Source organism: Mus pahari, chromosome 12 (assembly GCF_900095145.1).
Source record: "Mus pahari chromosome 12, PAHARI_EIJ_v1.1, whole genome shotgun sequence".
NCBI lineage: Eukaryota > Metazoa > Chordata > Mammalia > Rodentia > Muridae > Mus > Mus pahari.
In genome coordinates this window covers 33,467,996-33,483,079 of record NC_034601.1, presented here as the reverse complement: position 1 = coordinate 33,483,079, position 15,084 = coordinate 33,467,996, and the positions used below count along the sequence as shown (strand labels likewise).

Sequence of the window (15,084 nt, the reverse complement as noted above, 5' to 3'; positions counted from 1 at the left end):
CTGAGTTCGAGGCCAGCCTGGTCTACAAAGTAAGTGAGTTCCAGGACAGCCAGGGCTATACAGAGAAACCCTGTCTTGAAAAACCAAAAAAAAAAAAAAAATGTAGATGTTAGAGAGATGACGCTGGCTGCTCTTCCAGAGTACCTAAATTCAGTTCCCAGCAGCCACATGGCAGCTTCTTACTATCTGTATTTTGGGGGAATCTGGTATCCTCTTTTGGACTGGACATCATGGTTAGACTGAAAGTGGAGCAGCATAAGAGTCTGTATTGTGAGTGTGGGGACCATTGCTCACAAGTATCATCGCAAAGCAGGGAGGGTGTGGCAGATCCTGCCCCTTTGTTTGCAGTCTCTGTAAAGACAAGTGCTAAAGCAGCACTTGACCTTTATCCTTTGATTGTAGGAGAAGCAGTCTGCAAGTCACTGAGCTCCTCCCTGTGGAAATCGAAAGTGGCTTGGAGAAGATTCAACCTGAGGAAAACGCTCAGAGAATTGAGGAGCTGCTAAGCCTCCCTAGGAACCCTTCATCTCCAGATAAACAAAGCAAGGACTGAGGACCAGGGGCTGTGTCTGGGAATGCCAGTGCTGGGCTACTCCTTGCCAGCCCGCTGACAGATGTGAGGGCTGGAAGCTGTGGTAGCGGTCACTTGTCTGCCGTCTTTTTCTTACACCCAGCTCTCAGCAGGGCGCTACTGACCTGTAGTTCCAGATGCTTAGGGGGCTGAGGAAGGAAGACAGTGCGATGCTAGCCGAGCTATCTAATGAGAATCTAGTTTTAAAATGTGCATCCACAAACAACAGAACCAAAAGCAACCCAAATATTCTTATTTATTCCGATCATTGAGCCATCTAAATACTTAACATTTCTCTATCCTGCTAGATTTTGTACAAGTAAAATTCTTCCCAAAAGATTAAAATTGTGTTGTCTGGATCTCCTATTCATGCCTCAGTCTTTTAAGAATATTCTCTTGGTCCTGTCTCAAAAAACCAAAAAAAAAAAAAAAAAATGTTCTCTTGGAGTAGCTGAAGGGACTAGATAGAGGAGAATGGCTGTGAGATCCTCTCCCTTAGGCCATCAGACAGTGTGAGCCTCTGTGTGTTTAGTTGATAGGATTTTTTAAAATAAGAATAAGAGGTGATTCCGCGCCATTTGTGGTTTAACAAACTGGAAGCAGATAGGTATCAGTAAAGAAGCGGTCCAGCTTAGTCCCCTCCTCCACACTGCTAACAAAGCACCTGTGCTGCAGGGCACAGGAGACGCTTAGATGAGACATGCTGTTCCCACAGTAAGGAGCTGTGAGAAGCCTGAGAGAAGCCTTCCTATAGATTTCAGCTATGGATAGAATGGGAGGAAGTTTAAGACCAAGTCACAGGCAGCACTTTTCTGGCCTTTGGGTGTGTTTTTTCAGTTTTATTAACAATGCAGTTAATGGTCTGAAAACATTAACTGGAAGATCCCAGGACTAAGCGGTTGCTTGGTTTTAAATTTTGTGCATTTCTAGATCGGATGATGAAACCTTGCCTCTTGAGATAGAACGAATCCCTTCTTCTGGCATTTCCCATTCTCTGTCCGTCTGTCAGTTAGCCTTGGTTATCAGGTTGAGTGTGTGGAATGACAGTGCCTGTGTTCAAGTAATGTCATTTAATAATGACTCCAAAGTGCATGAGGAGTGCCACTAACAGTTGACACACATCAAGACAAGCTGTGCAGTGCACCCTTTAAGCAGAAAGGTGAGCATTACCACCATGTTGAGGATCCTGTATCGTATAGAGCCTCAGGTATCCACTGAGGTCCTGGACTGCATCCTACCGATCAGATGGAGGGCAAGAAACCACTAGCATTTTAATTTGGAGTTGAACTTACTCTTGGTAAGTTGGTTCTGCTTTTTTTTTTTTTTTTTTTCCGAGACAGGGTTTCTCTGTATAGCCCTGGCTGTCCTGGAACTCACTTTGAAGTCCAGACTAGCCTCGAACTCAGAAATCCACCTGCCTCTGCCTCCCAAGTGCTAGGATTAAAGGCGTGCGCCACCACCGCCTGGTTTGGTTCTACTTTTAAACAAGGTCTAAAGAACAGTATAGTGGGAGCCGGGCGTGGTGGCGCACTCCTTTAATCCCAGCACTTGGGAGGCAGAGGCAGGCGGNCAGGCGGATTTCTGAGTTCAAGGCCAGCCTGGTCTACAGAGTGAGTTCCAGGACAGCCAGGGCTACACAGAGAAACCCTGTCTCAAAAAAACAAAGCAAAAAAAAAAGTATAGTGCAGTCTTGGAAGCTAAAGCTAAGGACTCCAGGAGTAAACCTCTCGCTTTCCATTTTAGCCTGAAGCATAGCAGCTATGTGACTTAACAACAAAGCTATCTGCTGAGCCTAGAGTCTAGTACAAGCTAAGCATGCACTTAGCCAGTGAGTTACAGCCGTTGTACTTTAAGTCTCAAGAGTTTTCACTAAGCATAGTATATTCTTGAGAGTAGTTTTTAGTGGAGTTATTTAAGTGTGATATTGTTAAGTATATATTTGCAGTCTTTGACATACAACTTCTCAAATCCTGGAAACCCACAAGTGATAGTTTCTATATACATGTAATGACGGCTGGCGGCCTCTTAGGGATGAGGCCTGGTCACCTAGAAGTTCTTAGTAGAACACAGATCAGGCACTGTCAGTCCCATCTCACAGCGTCTAGTTAGGGAGGTGAGCTTTGAAGTGATCTGCTCACCCAGTGCCAGAGATTGAATCACCTTTCATGTGAAGTTTCCATGACAACCCAAGGGCTAGCTCTGGCTGCTGCTGGTTCCCAGAGGCAAGCACTAAGGAGGGGATGGAATCTCTGCACTTTGCCTGTGCTTACCCGATTCATGTTTTCATGGGAATGCCTTTTACAGCAGACCGCTAAGTCGGCTTCCCTGCACCCTGTGATGCGCTCATCAAACAGATTCCTTACACAAGGAGCCACTTGAATTCAGTTTGTAGCTAGTTATGGGAATGAGCCTTTCCTCTGGGGGGATGATGAGCAGGACTAGTGGCACTGTGTGTCCACTCAGGAGTAACTGCTTCCTGGCTGGCTGGGGAAGTTCCCACAGTTTGGGTGGCTACAAAAGTCTTTTGTGGGGCTGGTGAGATGGCTCAGTGGGTAAGAGCACCTGACTGTTCTTCCAAAGGTCCTGAGTTCAAATCCCAGCAACCACATGGTGGCTCATAACCATCTGTAACAAGACCTGACGCCCTCTTCTGGAGTGTCTGAAGACAACTATGTGTATAATTACATATAATAAATAAATAAAGCTTTAAAAAAAAAAAGTCTTTTGTGTTGGTAAGTGTGGTAAGGGTGTGTGTGTGGGTATGATTTTTTTTCCCTAACACAGTGCCTATATCATAATAAATATAGCTGTAAGGAAAGGCCTCTGAACTGGTATATTGGCACAGTGAATTATGTGTTAGAACTATACTCATAAGTTACGTCTTTCATAATTACCCCACTTACAAATTGACAAAGTAGCAAATATCCATTCTGATCATTGTTTTATTTATAATATGGGCAAAATCTTTAAAAATTATAAAACTAAAGAGTTGTTTTTAAAAATAATTTTACCATAAAAAAATCTGAGTAATAAAACACTCAAAGTATAAATCTTAAAAAAAACAACTAACGCTTATCAAATGTAATCAATAATTTAACATAACTTACTTTTCTAAGTTTTCCTTTGATTGATCCTTTTTTGTCACTAACTGTTTTTGAAGTCTCTTGGTGAGCCCAATCATCACTAAGTCTGATTAAATATGTCAGTTTCCTCCCCCTCCTGCTGTTCTTTGGTGTTGCTTTCAATGTCTTGTTAGCTTTTTGTCAGTTCACTACTTTGTTTTCCTTAGTGACTTGGTTGTGAGAGCACCCACATAAAAATGGACCTGTTTCCTGGACAGTACAACAGACTCTGGCCCCATGGAGAAGTTTGTCTGCCACTTGATGTCCTCCTGCAAATTCAGACAAGAATATCTGATTGTCTTGACTTAAGCTCACTGCTGGCCTAGTAGGTTGTGGATTACAATCTCAGAGAAAAGGGAACCTTCAGTATAGAAGCAGCAGTTGGCTGTTTCTTGTTTTCCATTCCTTTGGGGCACACTGAGAGAGGTGAATGGGTCCATGCTACCTGGAATTCAGTCCTTCTGCCTCAGCATACTGAGTGCAGGGATTACAGGCGTGGGTTACTGTGTCTGACGTACATTTTATTTTTGAGTTCCATTGTAGCAGATCTATACCAAAGGGCAAAAGCCACTTGCAGGAATCTGAGGAAGTTCTGTGTAAGGCTAGGATCACTTAAGTTGTTTATGTGAGGACAGATGATCACTCAGTAAATTATCTCATTTGAAATGAGAACTATATCAAGTACTGTGTAAAAGGGCAAAGTTGCCTAAAGACATTGTAAGTCCAATATGAACTAGTAAGTTATGAGCTGTGCCTCCAACTTGACTTTTGCTTTGAAGTATAAAAGGTATACATTCATCTTAGACAACAAAAGCAGTTAATTCTGGTTGATTCTGGTTTCTTTTAAGGACATGAAGGATGAAAAGGAAAATACCTGGAAAATGCTGGCTGAAAATTACCAATTTTTTTTTTTTTTGGTTTTTCAAGACCGGGTCTCTCTGTATAGCCCTGGCTGTCCTGGAACTCACTTTGTAGACCAGACTGGCCTCGAACTCAGAAATCCTCCTGCCTCTGCCTCCTAAGTGCTGGGATTAAAGGCGTGTGCTACCACTGCCCGGCACAATAATTACCAACATTTTTATTACCCTCAAATGGGTATACATATTTTTCCTACAAATTACACTAGGGTCAGTAGTCCTTAAAAACAAACAAAATAGAGGCTAGTCAAATATTGCCAATAAGCAGTATCCTTTACCCAGTACTAACTTAGCCTTCCTAGAACCTCAGTGTCTTCATTAATTCAGCTAGTGTTCTGCTAAGTGTGGTAGCTCACACGTGGAATTCTGGCACTCAGGAAACCAGCGCAGGAGGATTGCTGCATGCTTGAGGCCTGCCTCAGCCACAGAGTGATTCTCTGTCACCCAGAGCAACAGGGTAGAACCCTATCCTAAGATGCCGAGTGTGTGAGTGTGTGTGTGTGTGTGTGTGTGTGTGTGTGTGTGTGTGTGTACGAGGAGGGGGGTGTGGTGTACAGGCAAATGTACAAGTCACCCCTAATGTCCTTTCCAAAGAATTCAGTCTCTAAACTGCTTCCTCAGAATCAGCAAAACTGCTGTGGTAGGCATTTCATTCTTCTGAGTACTTCTGCACACCACTGGACAGGCTTCACCTGGAGAAGACATGTCTGCAGAGCAGGGTGGTGCTAGGATTCTGCAGTCGTTCACAGAAGAGGTCAGATGCAAATGTAGGTGAGACCTGAGGAAACAAAAGAAAGAAATGAATGTAGTAACTCTTAATTTTTGCAAGAGAGAAAAATACTATGCTTTAAATTTCAAGGCCAACTATATTTAACGTGAGGTAATAATATATATTAATCTTGATAACGAATATTAAAATAACCTAATTTTTATTATATGAAATGCAGTAGCTATTCACCAAGCAAATGTTTATTAAATACCAGGCACACCAAACCACATTTCATTTTGTCTTGTTGATTATCATCTACCATGTGTGTGGTAAAGATCTCAGACATGGTTGCTTTTCTCTACAAGATTGTAGTCTGGAAAAGGCTACACGCAAATAAACTCAAGTAGTATGAAATGTACTAAAGTCAGTAGATGGAGCTGCATAATCTCAACAAGATGGCACAAAAGGCATTGTGGAGAAAGTTGGATTTGTGACTTGGTTCTGAAGTACAGCAGATTGGCCAGAATACAGCTGGGTGTAAGTTGGGGAAGCTTCATCACAGAACTGAAAGGGAGGAACACTGTGGGATGGCATTCCAAGGAGTAATGTTAAATGGAAATAGGAAAGGAACTGGAGACTGCCTCAGCAAACATACAGCTAGGCAGAGCAGTGGTCATCATCTAATTTGATTATTGGATCGTTTTCCGCCTCTATGATGACTATAGTCTAGATGTAACGCTCTCCCAAAGGCTCTTATGTTAAAGGCTTGGTTACCAGTGGACGGACAGGCTTGTGAGAAGCCACAGGACTCTGAGGAGTTTGTCAGAGTCCTACTGTGCATTGCTGGAGATGGTGAAAAATAGGAAATGGGTCAGATTGGAGGGAGCAGGTCCCTAGGGACCTTGCCTGGAGCAATGTCTCCTGCTCCCTGAAGATTGCTGCTCTGTCTTACTGCACTCTCATCATGGTGCTCTGCCTCACTACAGACCCACAACAGTGGGAGCAAAGAACTCACTCTAGTACAAAGAGCTCAGTCACACCACTCAACCTCTGGGAACCAGAAAAGGAGATGGAAAGAGCTTACATAGATTTTTTTATATATATATATAAGATGAAATAGTGATCCTACAAAAACAATAGAACATTGTTCATCAGTTTCTATAATCTTTGTTTTGTTTTCAGCCCAAGGTCTCCCCTGCCTGTCCTAGAATTCACTCTGTAGACCAGGCTGGCCTTGAACTTCCAGAGATCCTCCTGCCTCTGCCTCCTGAGTGCTGGCATCACAGGTTTCAAGCTGTGTACCACCATATTCAGTCCCACCTCAGATTTCAAAGTTCCATTGTTCTCTTTCATAGACTCGTGGAGTCTTAGGGAAGACTAAGCTGATACACACTAACCGCAGTTTTCACAGAAGTTAGTGCAGCATTCACTCCATTAACTGAAAGGAGTTAGGACTGCAGCAGCAACTGGCCTACTTTATGTGTCGTCAGAGGACTAAATACAAATCTTATTTTTTTTTCACTCTTTGGCATCTAGTTATTTCATATGAAGTGACTGGAAGCCATGTCATGAGGAATGATGGAGAGCGATGGACACTTTAACTGCAGAGTCAAAAGCGTTGAAGTTTCTCCTGCAGGCCCTGGGTTCTCTTCTGAGGTTTTGGATGGGAAACAAACATGACAGGATGATTTTAAATGAAACTTGGCCCAGTGATTTATCAGTAGCATGAGTCATTAAGAAAGAGAGAACTCAAAGATAATGTGTTTGTACAGGTAACCTAAAGTTGTGTTCATCAGTAGTGAGAGATGACAGGAAAAGTGGGCATTCAGAATAGGACCTTGGCCCAATGTCAGGCACTTCAGGAACTCAGATGAGTATCTTATAGCAGAGGATACTGAACTAGCAGACAAGGAGGGTGTCTTAGTTTTGGGTTTTATTGCTGAGAAGAGACACCATAACCCAAAGCAACTTTTTTTTTTCTTTTAAAAAAAACTTTATTGATTCTTTGTGAGTTTAACATACCGTACCCCAGTCCCACTCATCTCCCCACCCCCTCGTATCTGCCCTCTGTCCTTGCAATCTCATCCTCAGAATAAACACACACACACACACACACACACACACACACTCATACACACACACACACACACACACACACACACACACACAGCATAGAAGACATCTTCTATGGAAGCTGTAGTGATGGAAGCTGTAGTGTGTCTGTCGCTGTGTGTCTCACAGCGCGCCCTTCAGTCCATCACCGTCACTTGTGAACGTTCCCTGCAACGAGTAGTCTGGTTCAATGCCTCTGACTTCGGTGACACCAGCAATAGTGGATCACCACTAGGACTCCTCCCAGTTACCCTGTTGTTGGCCAATGACACGGAGATCCTGCAGCTTTGGATCAGCAGGACTGCCTCTTTCACATGCCCCACAGTTCACAGATGATGTAGATTTAGGAGTGGGCCAACTCAAGGTCCTGGGTCTTGGCCAGGGTGCGAGCTGACCTGGCCAGCCCATTGGCTCTCACTTATCTGCACCACCAGCTCCAGCTAAGCCACCCAGTGCTACCACTGGCAGGAGGCAGGGTGAGCTCTCCCACTCTCATGGCCCGAGTGCTGCCAGCTCATTTGCACCCACACCTACCGTGTAGGGTCCACTCTCCCAAGTGTTGGCAGCTGACAAGGGGCTGAACTAGCTCTTCTCTCCCACACTCAGGCCTGACTCACCTGTGCCTTTACCATCGGGGCCAGCTTCACTGTGTTGCCCAGGCAAAGTGTAGGGCCTTCTCTCCTGAATTAGGAACAGGGTTAGCTTTCCTTCTCTCATGACATTTCAACTACTGAAGGTGGAGAGGGGCAAGGGGGCAGAGGGCATCATCCCTGGGCCCAGGCCACCTCAGGGCACACACATGGTAAGGCCAGCTCTCTGGAGCTCACACCCTCGGGCCTGGCTCCCTTGTGCCCCCAGCACCAGGTGAGAAGACTGAGACAGGCTGACTCCATGAGGCTTCAAACTGGCAGGCCAGAAGACTAAGCCTAGATCTATTTCCTGGAACTGTGCAAATCCAGGCAAGTCAGCTATGGGGGGGGGGGGGACTGGGGGGAACCCCAGGCCATGGGCAGCCAATCAGAAACTGCCCCTCTATCAGAAGCTGCCCTGCCACCTGGCCTGAGGCAAGGACAATGAGTCAGTAATAGTTTCCAGGCTTCCCCAGCAACAGTTTCTAACCCCCCTCCCCGTTCTGGAATGTCCCTAGAGCCCTACTCAATCCCAAAGACCCCACACACTGTTAGCGATTGAGTCAACCAATCAAAATAAAGGTCACCTATCCCTCCATAATATACTTTAAGTTGGGCCTGTGAGCTCAGCTGAGTGTTTCCATCTTGACAAATGGTAGACATGGTGAACTGCAGGAAAAAACACTCTTTACTTTTGCATACTATTTGAGTCTGGGGTATCATTCTTCAGCAAATCATAGACCCTTACATTTGGAGTCTCAACCAGGATTCATTGGAGACCCCCAACCCAAATAGTGGAGTGTCTTTCCAGTCTATAAATCCAGGCACCCAGCTGTCTTTCGTCTTGTTTATCTCTGTGCATTTTGGGTTTAATCTGGAGGCCGAGGGGGACAAAGCAGATCATATTTTGTCACCCAGCGAGGGGTAACAGACGATGCTCCTACCCCCCTACCAGGAGCAGGAGAACTTGCTAGTTTTTATCTGATTTCTGAACCAGCTGTGGGTCTGCGAGCCTCCCATGCGCAGGGAGGACCGTCTGGGACAGCCTTTCAGTTTGTATTTGTTTTCCCTGGGGAATGTCCTTCTGTGTCTGTGTGTGTTCTGTTTGTGCTTTTTGTCCTCTCGTACACATTTTTTTTTTTTTTTATTTCTAGGATGAGACAGGCAGAAAGCACCCACTGGGCTTGGTCCTGAACTATTTTTAAGGACTTTCTCCTTGTTGCAGAAGACTAAGGTCTGGTTGCTCATCTCTGCAAACGAACCATCTTTGGCAGGAATGAATGACCCACCTATAAAGTCCGATGGCCTGAGGAGGAAGTGTTTATCTCCCCATCATTTACAGGGTTCAAGGCTGTAGTTTATGAGGCCAGGGGCCACATGACAATACCTGGTCGAGAAGCCCATGTTTGGATGAGACCTTCTTTGTCACCAGCCTCGTCACTCCCTTGCCCTAAAGGAGGACCAGCCTTGGTGCCCTGCCTTGCTCTCCCTTTCTGCTCCTGAGGAGGCGCTCTGTCCCACTCCTTATGTTCCTGCTCCTGCTGCTACTGCCCCTGCCCAGCCAACACAGGCAGAGGGAGGAGCAGCCCCTGACTCTCCTGACTCCACACAGAGTCTACCTGAAACTCGGGCCTGTACGGCCCAGAGGGTCAGCTCTACCACGGCCTTATCCCTCCAGGCTATGGGATCCCCAGAGGCTCAGGAAAGACCATTCATGACATATGTGCCAGTGGTGGCGCACGCCTTTAATCCCAGCACTTGGGAGGCAGAGGCAGGCCTGAGTTTGAGGCCAGCCTGGTCTACAGAGTGAGTTCCAGGACAGCCAGGGCTACCCAGAGAAACCCTGTCTCAAAAAACCAAAAATAAATAAACTTTTCCAACAATAAAATTTCATATGGCTACACGTGTGTCATCGGAGGTGGGTTTTGGTATATGGTAAAGACGTTGAAGATTTATTAAAAAAAATCAGGCATTAGATGTTGAATAATAATTGACTATATGGGGCTGGAAAGTTAGCTCAGCGGTTAAGCACTGACTATCAAAATGTATTAACCTGTTCTTAGAAATATGCCACTAGCCTTGGATGATTGCCCCCCACTGAATATATTCCTTTAGATTGTTATATTTTGATGATTTACATTAACAATGATGTTACCTGTTTTGTGATTGTTTCACTGGATACAGTTTCTAAGAGATATTTTTGTGCTTTACTGTGCCAAATGATTTTTGTTGGTATTTGTGATTGTTTCACCAGATATAGTTTCTAAGAGATGTAATGTTTGTTTTTTTTAATGTATAAAATCCCCTGCTTGAGAGCTGCAAAGTACATTTAGATTCAAACTGTCTCTGTGTTTGTTTATGTTTGTCACTGCCAAATCCTTACCCACCTAGCCTCGAGGACCCTCATTCCAGGGACCCCCATACCTGACTGGGGTGTGGTCCGTGACAACACTGGGACTTTAGATCTCTGGCTATGATCCAGGACTCCTATTTACTGTCCAACTGCTCCAACATAGCCTTGTGAGACCCATGGTCCTCTTAGGCCCCAACAAGGCCCCAATTAGTGAGGATGAACCAGCCACAGCCCTAACCTCTGTCCCTGCCCACCATCACTCCCTCATCAGGACCCACCACCCTTTCACTCCATCAAGGTCTCACTTCATCTAATCAACCACTTCCTAAAACCCTTCCACATCCTGTATTACCCACTTCATCCCTGCATCAGGACCTGCAATTATTAGAAGCCCCTTTCCAGGCTCTTAACTCCTCCTGGACTTAACACAGGACTGTTGGTTATGCTTAAACGCTCAGCCCCCCCCCCCAACTCTGAAGGAATAGTTATCCCTGGAGACTATTCACACCCTACAGATGGTATTCAATATAGATGACAACAACCAGACAGAGATACACTGACCCTACAATCAATAATAGGACAGGGACTCTATGTCCCCATGTTCTCTAGTGGTAATATGAACCACGGACATGGACAACAGTGACCTCTGCTGCTGCATAGCCATAGAGCCAGACATGGCCCTTACTAGCAGCCTAGGCAAGGACTGTAGCTGTTTGTATTATGAATGCTAATTCTGTCCCCCCCCCAAAACTGCTTACACAGCGTATCTGCACGAAGCTTCTGTGAACCTGCCCCCCAAACTGGTTCTGACTGGTAAATTAAGATGCCAACAGTCGATAGTTGGGGAGGACAGACAGAGGTGGGATTTTTAGGATTCCCAGGGTTGGGACTGGAAAGAGAGGGAGAAGGAAGTGATCGGCCATGCTGGGAGAGTGTGGAGGAGAGGGCAGGACAGAGAGGCATGGCCACCATGTGAAGGAGCAGGGAAAGTACAGCCCAGAGGGATGCCCAACCGGGTCCAGAGCAGCCAGGATAGAACACAGAATTAGTAAGTAATAACTCGGGATTAACCCCATGGAGGTTCGGCAATGGCCCAGCTATTGAGCTGTTTAAGGCCTATTAAAATAAAGGCTGTGAGTGTGTCTTTCATTCAGGAACCTAAACCACTGGGGCGGGTAGTACACACGCCACTGGGATTTATTTGGAAGGGTAAGAAGGGGTATATGGGAGGATTGTTAGGAAGGAAAAAGAAGGGGGAAATGATGCTATTATAATCTAAAACGAATCAAATAACTAAAAACAAAAATGAAACTAAGATACATTCTTCTTATTCCAAAAGAGGGGAACCAGGACACAATTACAATCAGATCAAAGCAGAACCAAAGCTTAACAGTTAAAACCCTTGGCGTTGGGTGTCCTGGATTTTCTCATGACCTGAGCTCCAAAGGGCTCGAGAAGCTTCTGGTCCTCTGTCTCTGCTCTCTGCCGCACATGAAGCAAACCTGACAGGCTCACGCCAGCTCCACTCTACTCCTGCTACTGTCCTTGGTCATTTCATGGTGCAAGGTGCTGATATCTCCGTTATCCGAGGTCATCGCTGCCTCGGGGCCCTCCCCTTCACATGTGGCCTCTCACAGTGCCAAGCATCAGCTGCTCTCCGTGACCCCGTGACATGCTTCTAAAACCAGTCCCCCCGTATGGGAGACTCATTATCAAGTTCTGCTACCAGCTTGCGATCCAGCCTTGACCCCCCCACAGACCACAGCATTTGTGTGCTGAGCCCAGAGAAATGCTTCTCAGTAGATTTCACCTCAGTTTTACTGGTCTCTTAATCACAGCTAATTTTTCAGCTTTAGCTAAAATCAGTATAAAATCAGTATAGCAAAGTGGTGATGCTGGGCTTTTGTTAATCACAGTTGACTCTTAAGCCCCAGCAGGCCAGAGACCACATACTCTTAACACAAATATAACACATACACACACACACACACACACACACACACACACACACACACACGCCATGTAAAATGTATGAGAGACTCACACACTTCCTTTGAAACTTCACAAGCCAGGCCTTTGTCATTTGAGTTTATCTCACAGGTCTTACTTTCCAAGCTCCACCGAACATTCCATTAAGGACTGAAAATTAAGCATCAATGGCTTTCCAAGAGTTTTAAACACAGACACAAACTTTCCCCAAACAACGTGGTCAGGTTTGTCAGTATGATACCCCACTCCTACTACCAATTTCTGTCCTAGTTAGGTTTCTGTTACCGTGATAAAGGCAATTTGGGGGTGGAAAAGGTTTCCTTCACTTTATAGGGTACAGTCCCCATCACTGAGGTAAATCAGAGGAAAGGCTCCGGTAAGAAACGAAACAGGAACAGAGAATGTTGCTTACTAACTTGCTCCCCATCATGTTCTCAATACTCTCTTTTTATTTAATTTTTATATTATTATTGTTTTTACATCCCAGCCATAGTTCTCCCCTCCCCCTGCATTCCCCTCCCTCCTCCCCTCCCAGACTCTCTCCCCCTACCCCATCCACTCTCCCACAACTTCTCTTCAGAAAAGGGTTGGTCTCCCACAGACACCAACCAAACATGGCCTATCAAGTTGCGGTAAGACTAGGCACCTCTCCTCTTAGTGACAGCTCTTTTTCTTTTTTTTCTTTTTTTTTCAATTTTTAAATTGCATGTTTTTATTAAAGTCCATCTTCCCAATATAGCATAAACTGAAAGCAGAGAAATTTCTACATACATGCTAAATTTTCTCCTTCTACATTGCCATTTCTTTTTTTAATTAGATATTTTCCTTATTTACATTTCAAATGTTATCCCCTTTCCTAGTTTCCACTCCGAAATTCCCCTATCCTCTCCCCACTCCCTCTGCTCCCCAGCCCACCCACTCTGGCTTCCTGGCCCAGGCATTCACTATACTGGGGCATAGAACCTTCACAGGGCGAAGGGCCTCTCCTCCCATTGATGACTGACTAGGCCATCCTCTGCTACATATATAGCTAGAGCCACGAGTCCCTCCATGTGTTTTCTTTGATTGGTGGTTTAGTCCCAGGGAACTCTGGGGTTACTGGTAAGTTCATATTGTTGTTCCTCCTAGGGGGCTGCAAACCCCTTCAGCTCCTTGGGGTACTTTCTCTAGCTCCNTCATTGAGGACCCTGTGTTCTGTCTAATGGATCCACTTCTGTATTAGTCAGGCACTGGCAGAACCTCTCAGGAGACAGCTATATCAGGTTCCTGTCAGAAAGTTCTTGTTGGCATCTGCCATAGTGTCTGGGTTTGGTGGTTGTTTATGGGATGGATCCCCAGGTGGGGCAGTTTCTGGAGACAGCTCTTTTTCTTATACCACCCAGGCTCACCTGCCCCTGCCTAGGGCTAGCACCACCCACAGTGGGCTCGGCCTTTCCACATCAGTCATCAATCAATCAAAGGCTCAGCAAACTTGCCCGTAGGCAATCTGATGGAAAGAAATCCTCATTCAAGGCTTTCTCTTCCCAGTTAACTCTATCTTGTGTCAAGTTGTCCAAAAGATCAGCTAGCACGGTGCTGAAGGGAAGATTGTACCTCATGAACCACATAATGCCATGTATCCCACATGAACAGAGAAGAGCTAAAGGAAGGCAGATGACTACCTTCAGACAGTCTGTTCGGCTGATGCTTCTGCAGGCCCGAAGTTGAGGCTGTTGTTCATTTCTCTGCTTGCCTCATTTCTTCTTCTGAAACAGCTTCCTTGAAGATAAACATAAATTATAAAAACAAATGAAGAGTCCATAAATCATCACACACACACACACACACACACACACACACACACACACACCTGTTTTCCAGGGACATTTGGTAATTCCTGAAAGACATTCTGTTGTTACTGTTGTTTGTTGAAAGATGCTGAGGAAGCCGGGGAACACCCCTTATATACTAGAATACCACTGGAACCAAGTATTATTAGGCCCAGTAATGTCAGCACTAGTAGTGGTGAGGATGACTGACACTGAACTGGAGACCACGACTAGTAATTTATACTAGAAACACGCTGAGCCCACTAAGTTTTGTATCCTACCCTTAAGGTGAGCTTCTCATAGCATAGAGTTATGGGGTCCTCTTGGATCCAACACAACTCAAAACACCAAGATAATGCAGAAAAGAAAAGCTCATTGTGCCGGGCGTGGTGGTGCACGCCTTTAATCCCAGCACTCGGGAGGAAGAGGCAGGCAGATTTCTGAGTTTGAGGCCAGTCTGGTCTACAAAGTGAGTTCCAGGACAGCCAGGATTGCACAGGGAAACCCTGTCTCGAAAAACAAAACAAACAAACAAAACAAACAAACAAACAAAAAAGCAAAGCTCATTGTAACCAAGCCACGACCAATTGATCAGGGATGCAGAACAGACTCCGGAGCTGAACTGCAGCCCCGAGACAGAATGCTATAGAGCTTTTCAGCATAAAAATTACAAGCCAAGTGCCAAGTGCATTTTCCAGCAATCATGGTTCAGGGATAGGGGTCCTCCCTGAGCACATTCCTTTGTGGTACACATATTTTGTTCTTATTGGTCCGTTTGCTCAACTGTGGGAAGGTGGTTTGCCCAGCAGTCACCTTCAACTTGACAACCAAGATGCCACTTATCCAGGGAGGACTTGGAACTTTTTTTTTTTTT

At 45.3% G+C, this 15,084-nt stretch overlaps 2 protein-coding genes across 2 annotated transcripts in view; one reads left to right on the top strand and one right to left on the bottom strand.

Annotated features, from left to right (window-relative positions):
• The window catches only part of Timmdc1 (translocase of inner mitochondrial membrane domain containing 1), a 25,340-nt gene extending 23,466 nt beyond the window's left edge, over positions 1–1,874 (top strand). Inside the window, exon 7 of the mRNA XM_021209738.2 lies at positions 403–1,874. Coding sequence (XP_021065397.1) covers positions 403–553 — 151 coding nt within the window. The 3' untranslated portion in view covers positions 554–1,874. The remainder of the gene's footprint in view (positions 1–402) is intronic.
• Positions 1,875–13,967: 12,093 nt separating this feature from the next.
• The window catches only part of Cd80 (CD80 molecule), a 25,273-nt gene continuing 24,156 nt past the window's right edge, over positions 13,968–15,084 (bottom strand). Inside the window, exon 5 of the mRNA XM_021209895.1 lies at positions 13,968–14,160. Coding sequence (XP_021065554.1) covers positions 14,066–14,160 — 95 coding nt within the window. The 3' untranslated portion in view covers positions 13,968–14,065. The remainder of the gene's footprint in view (positions 14,161–15,084) is intronic.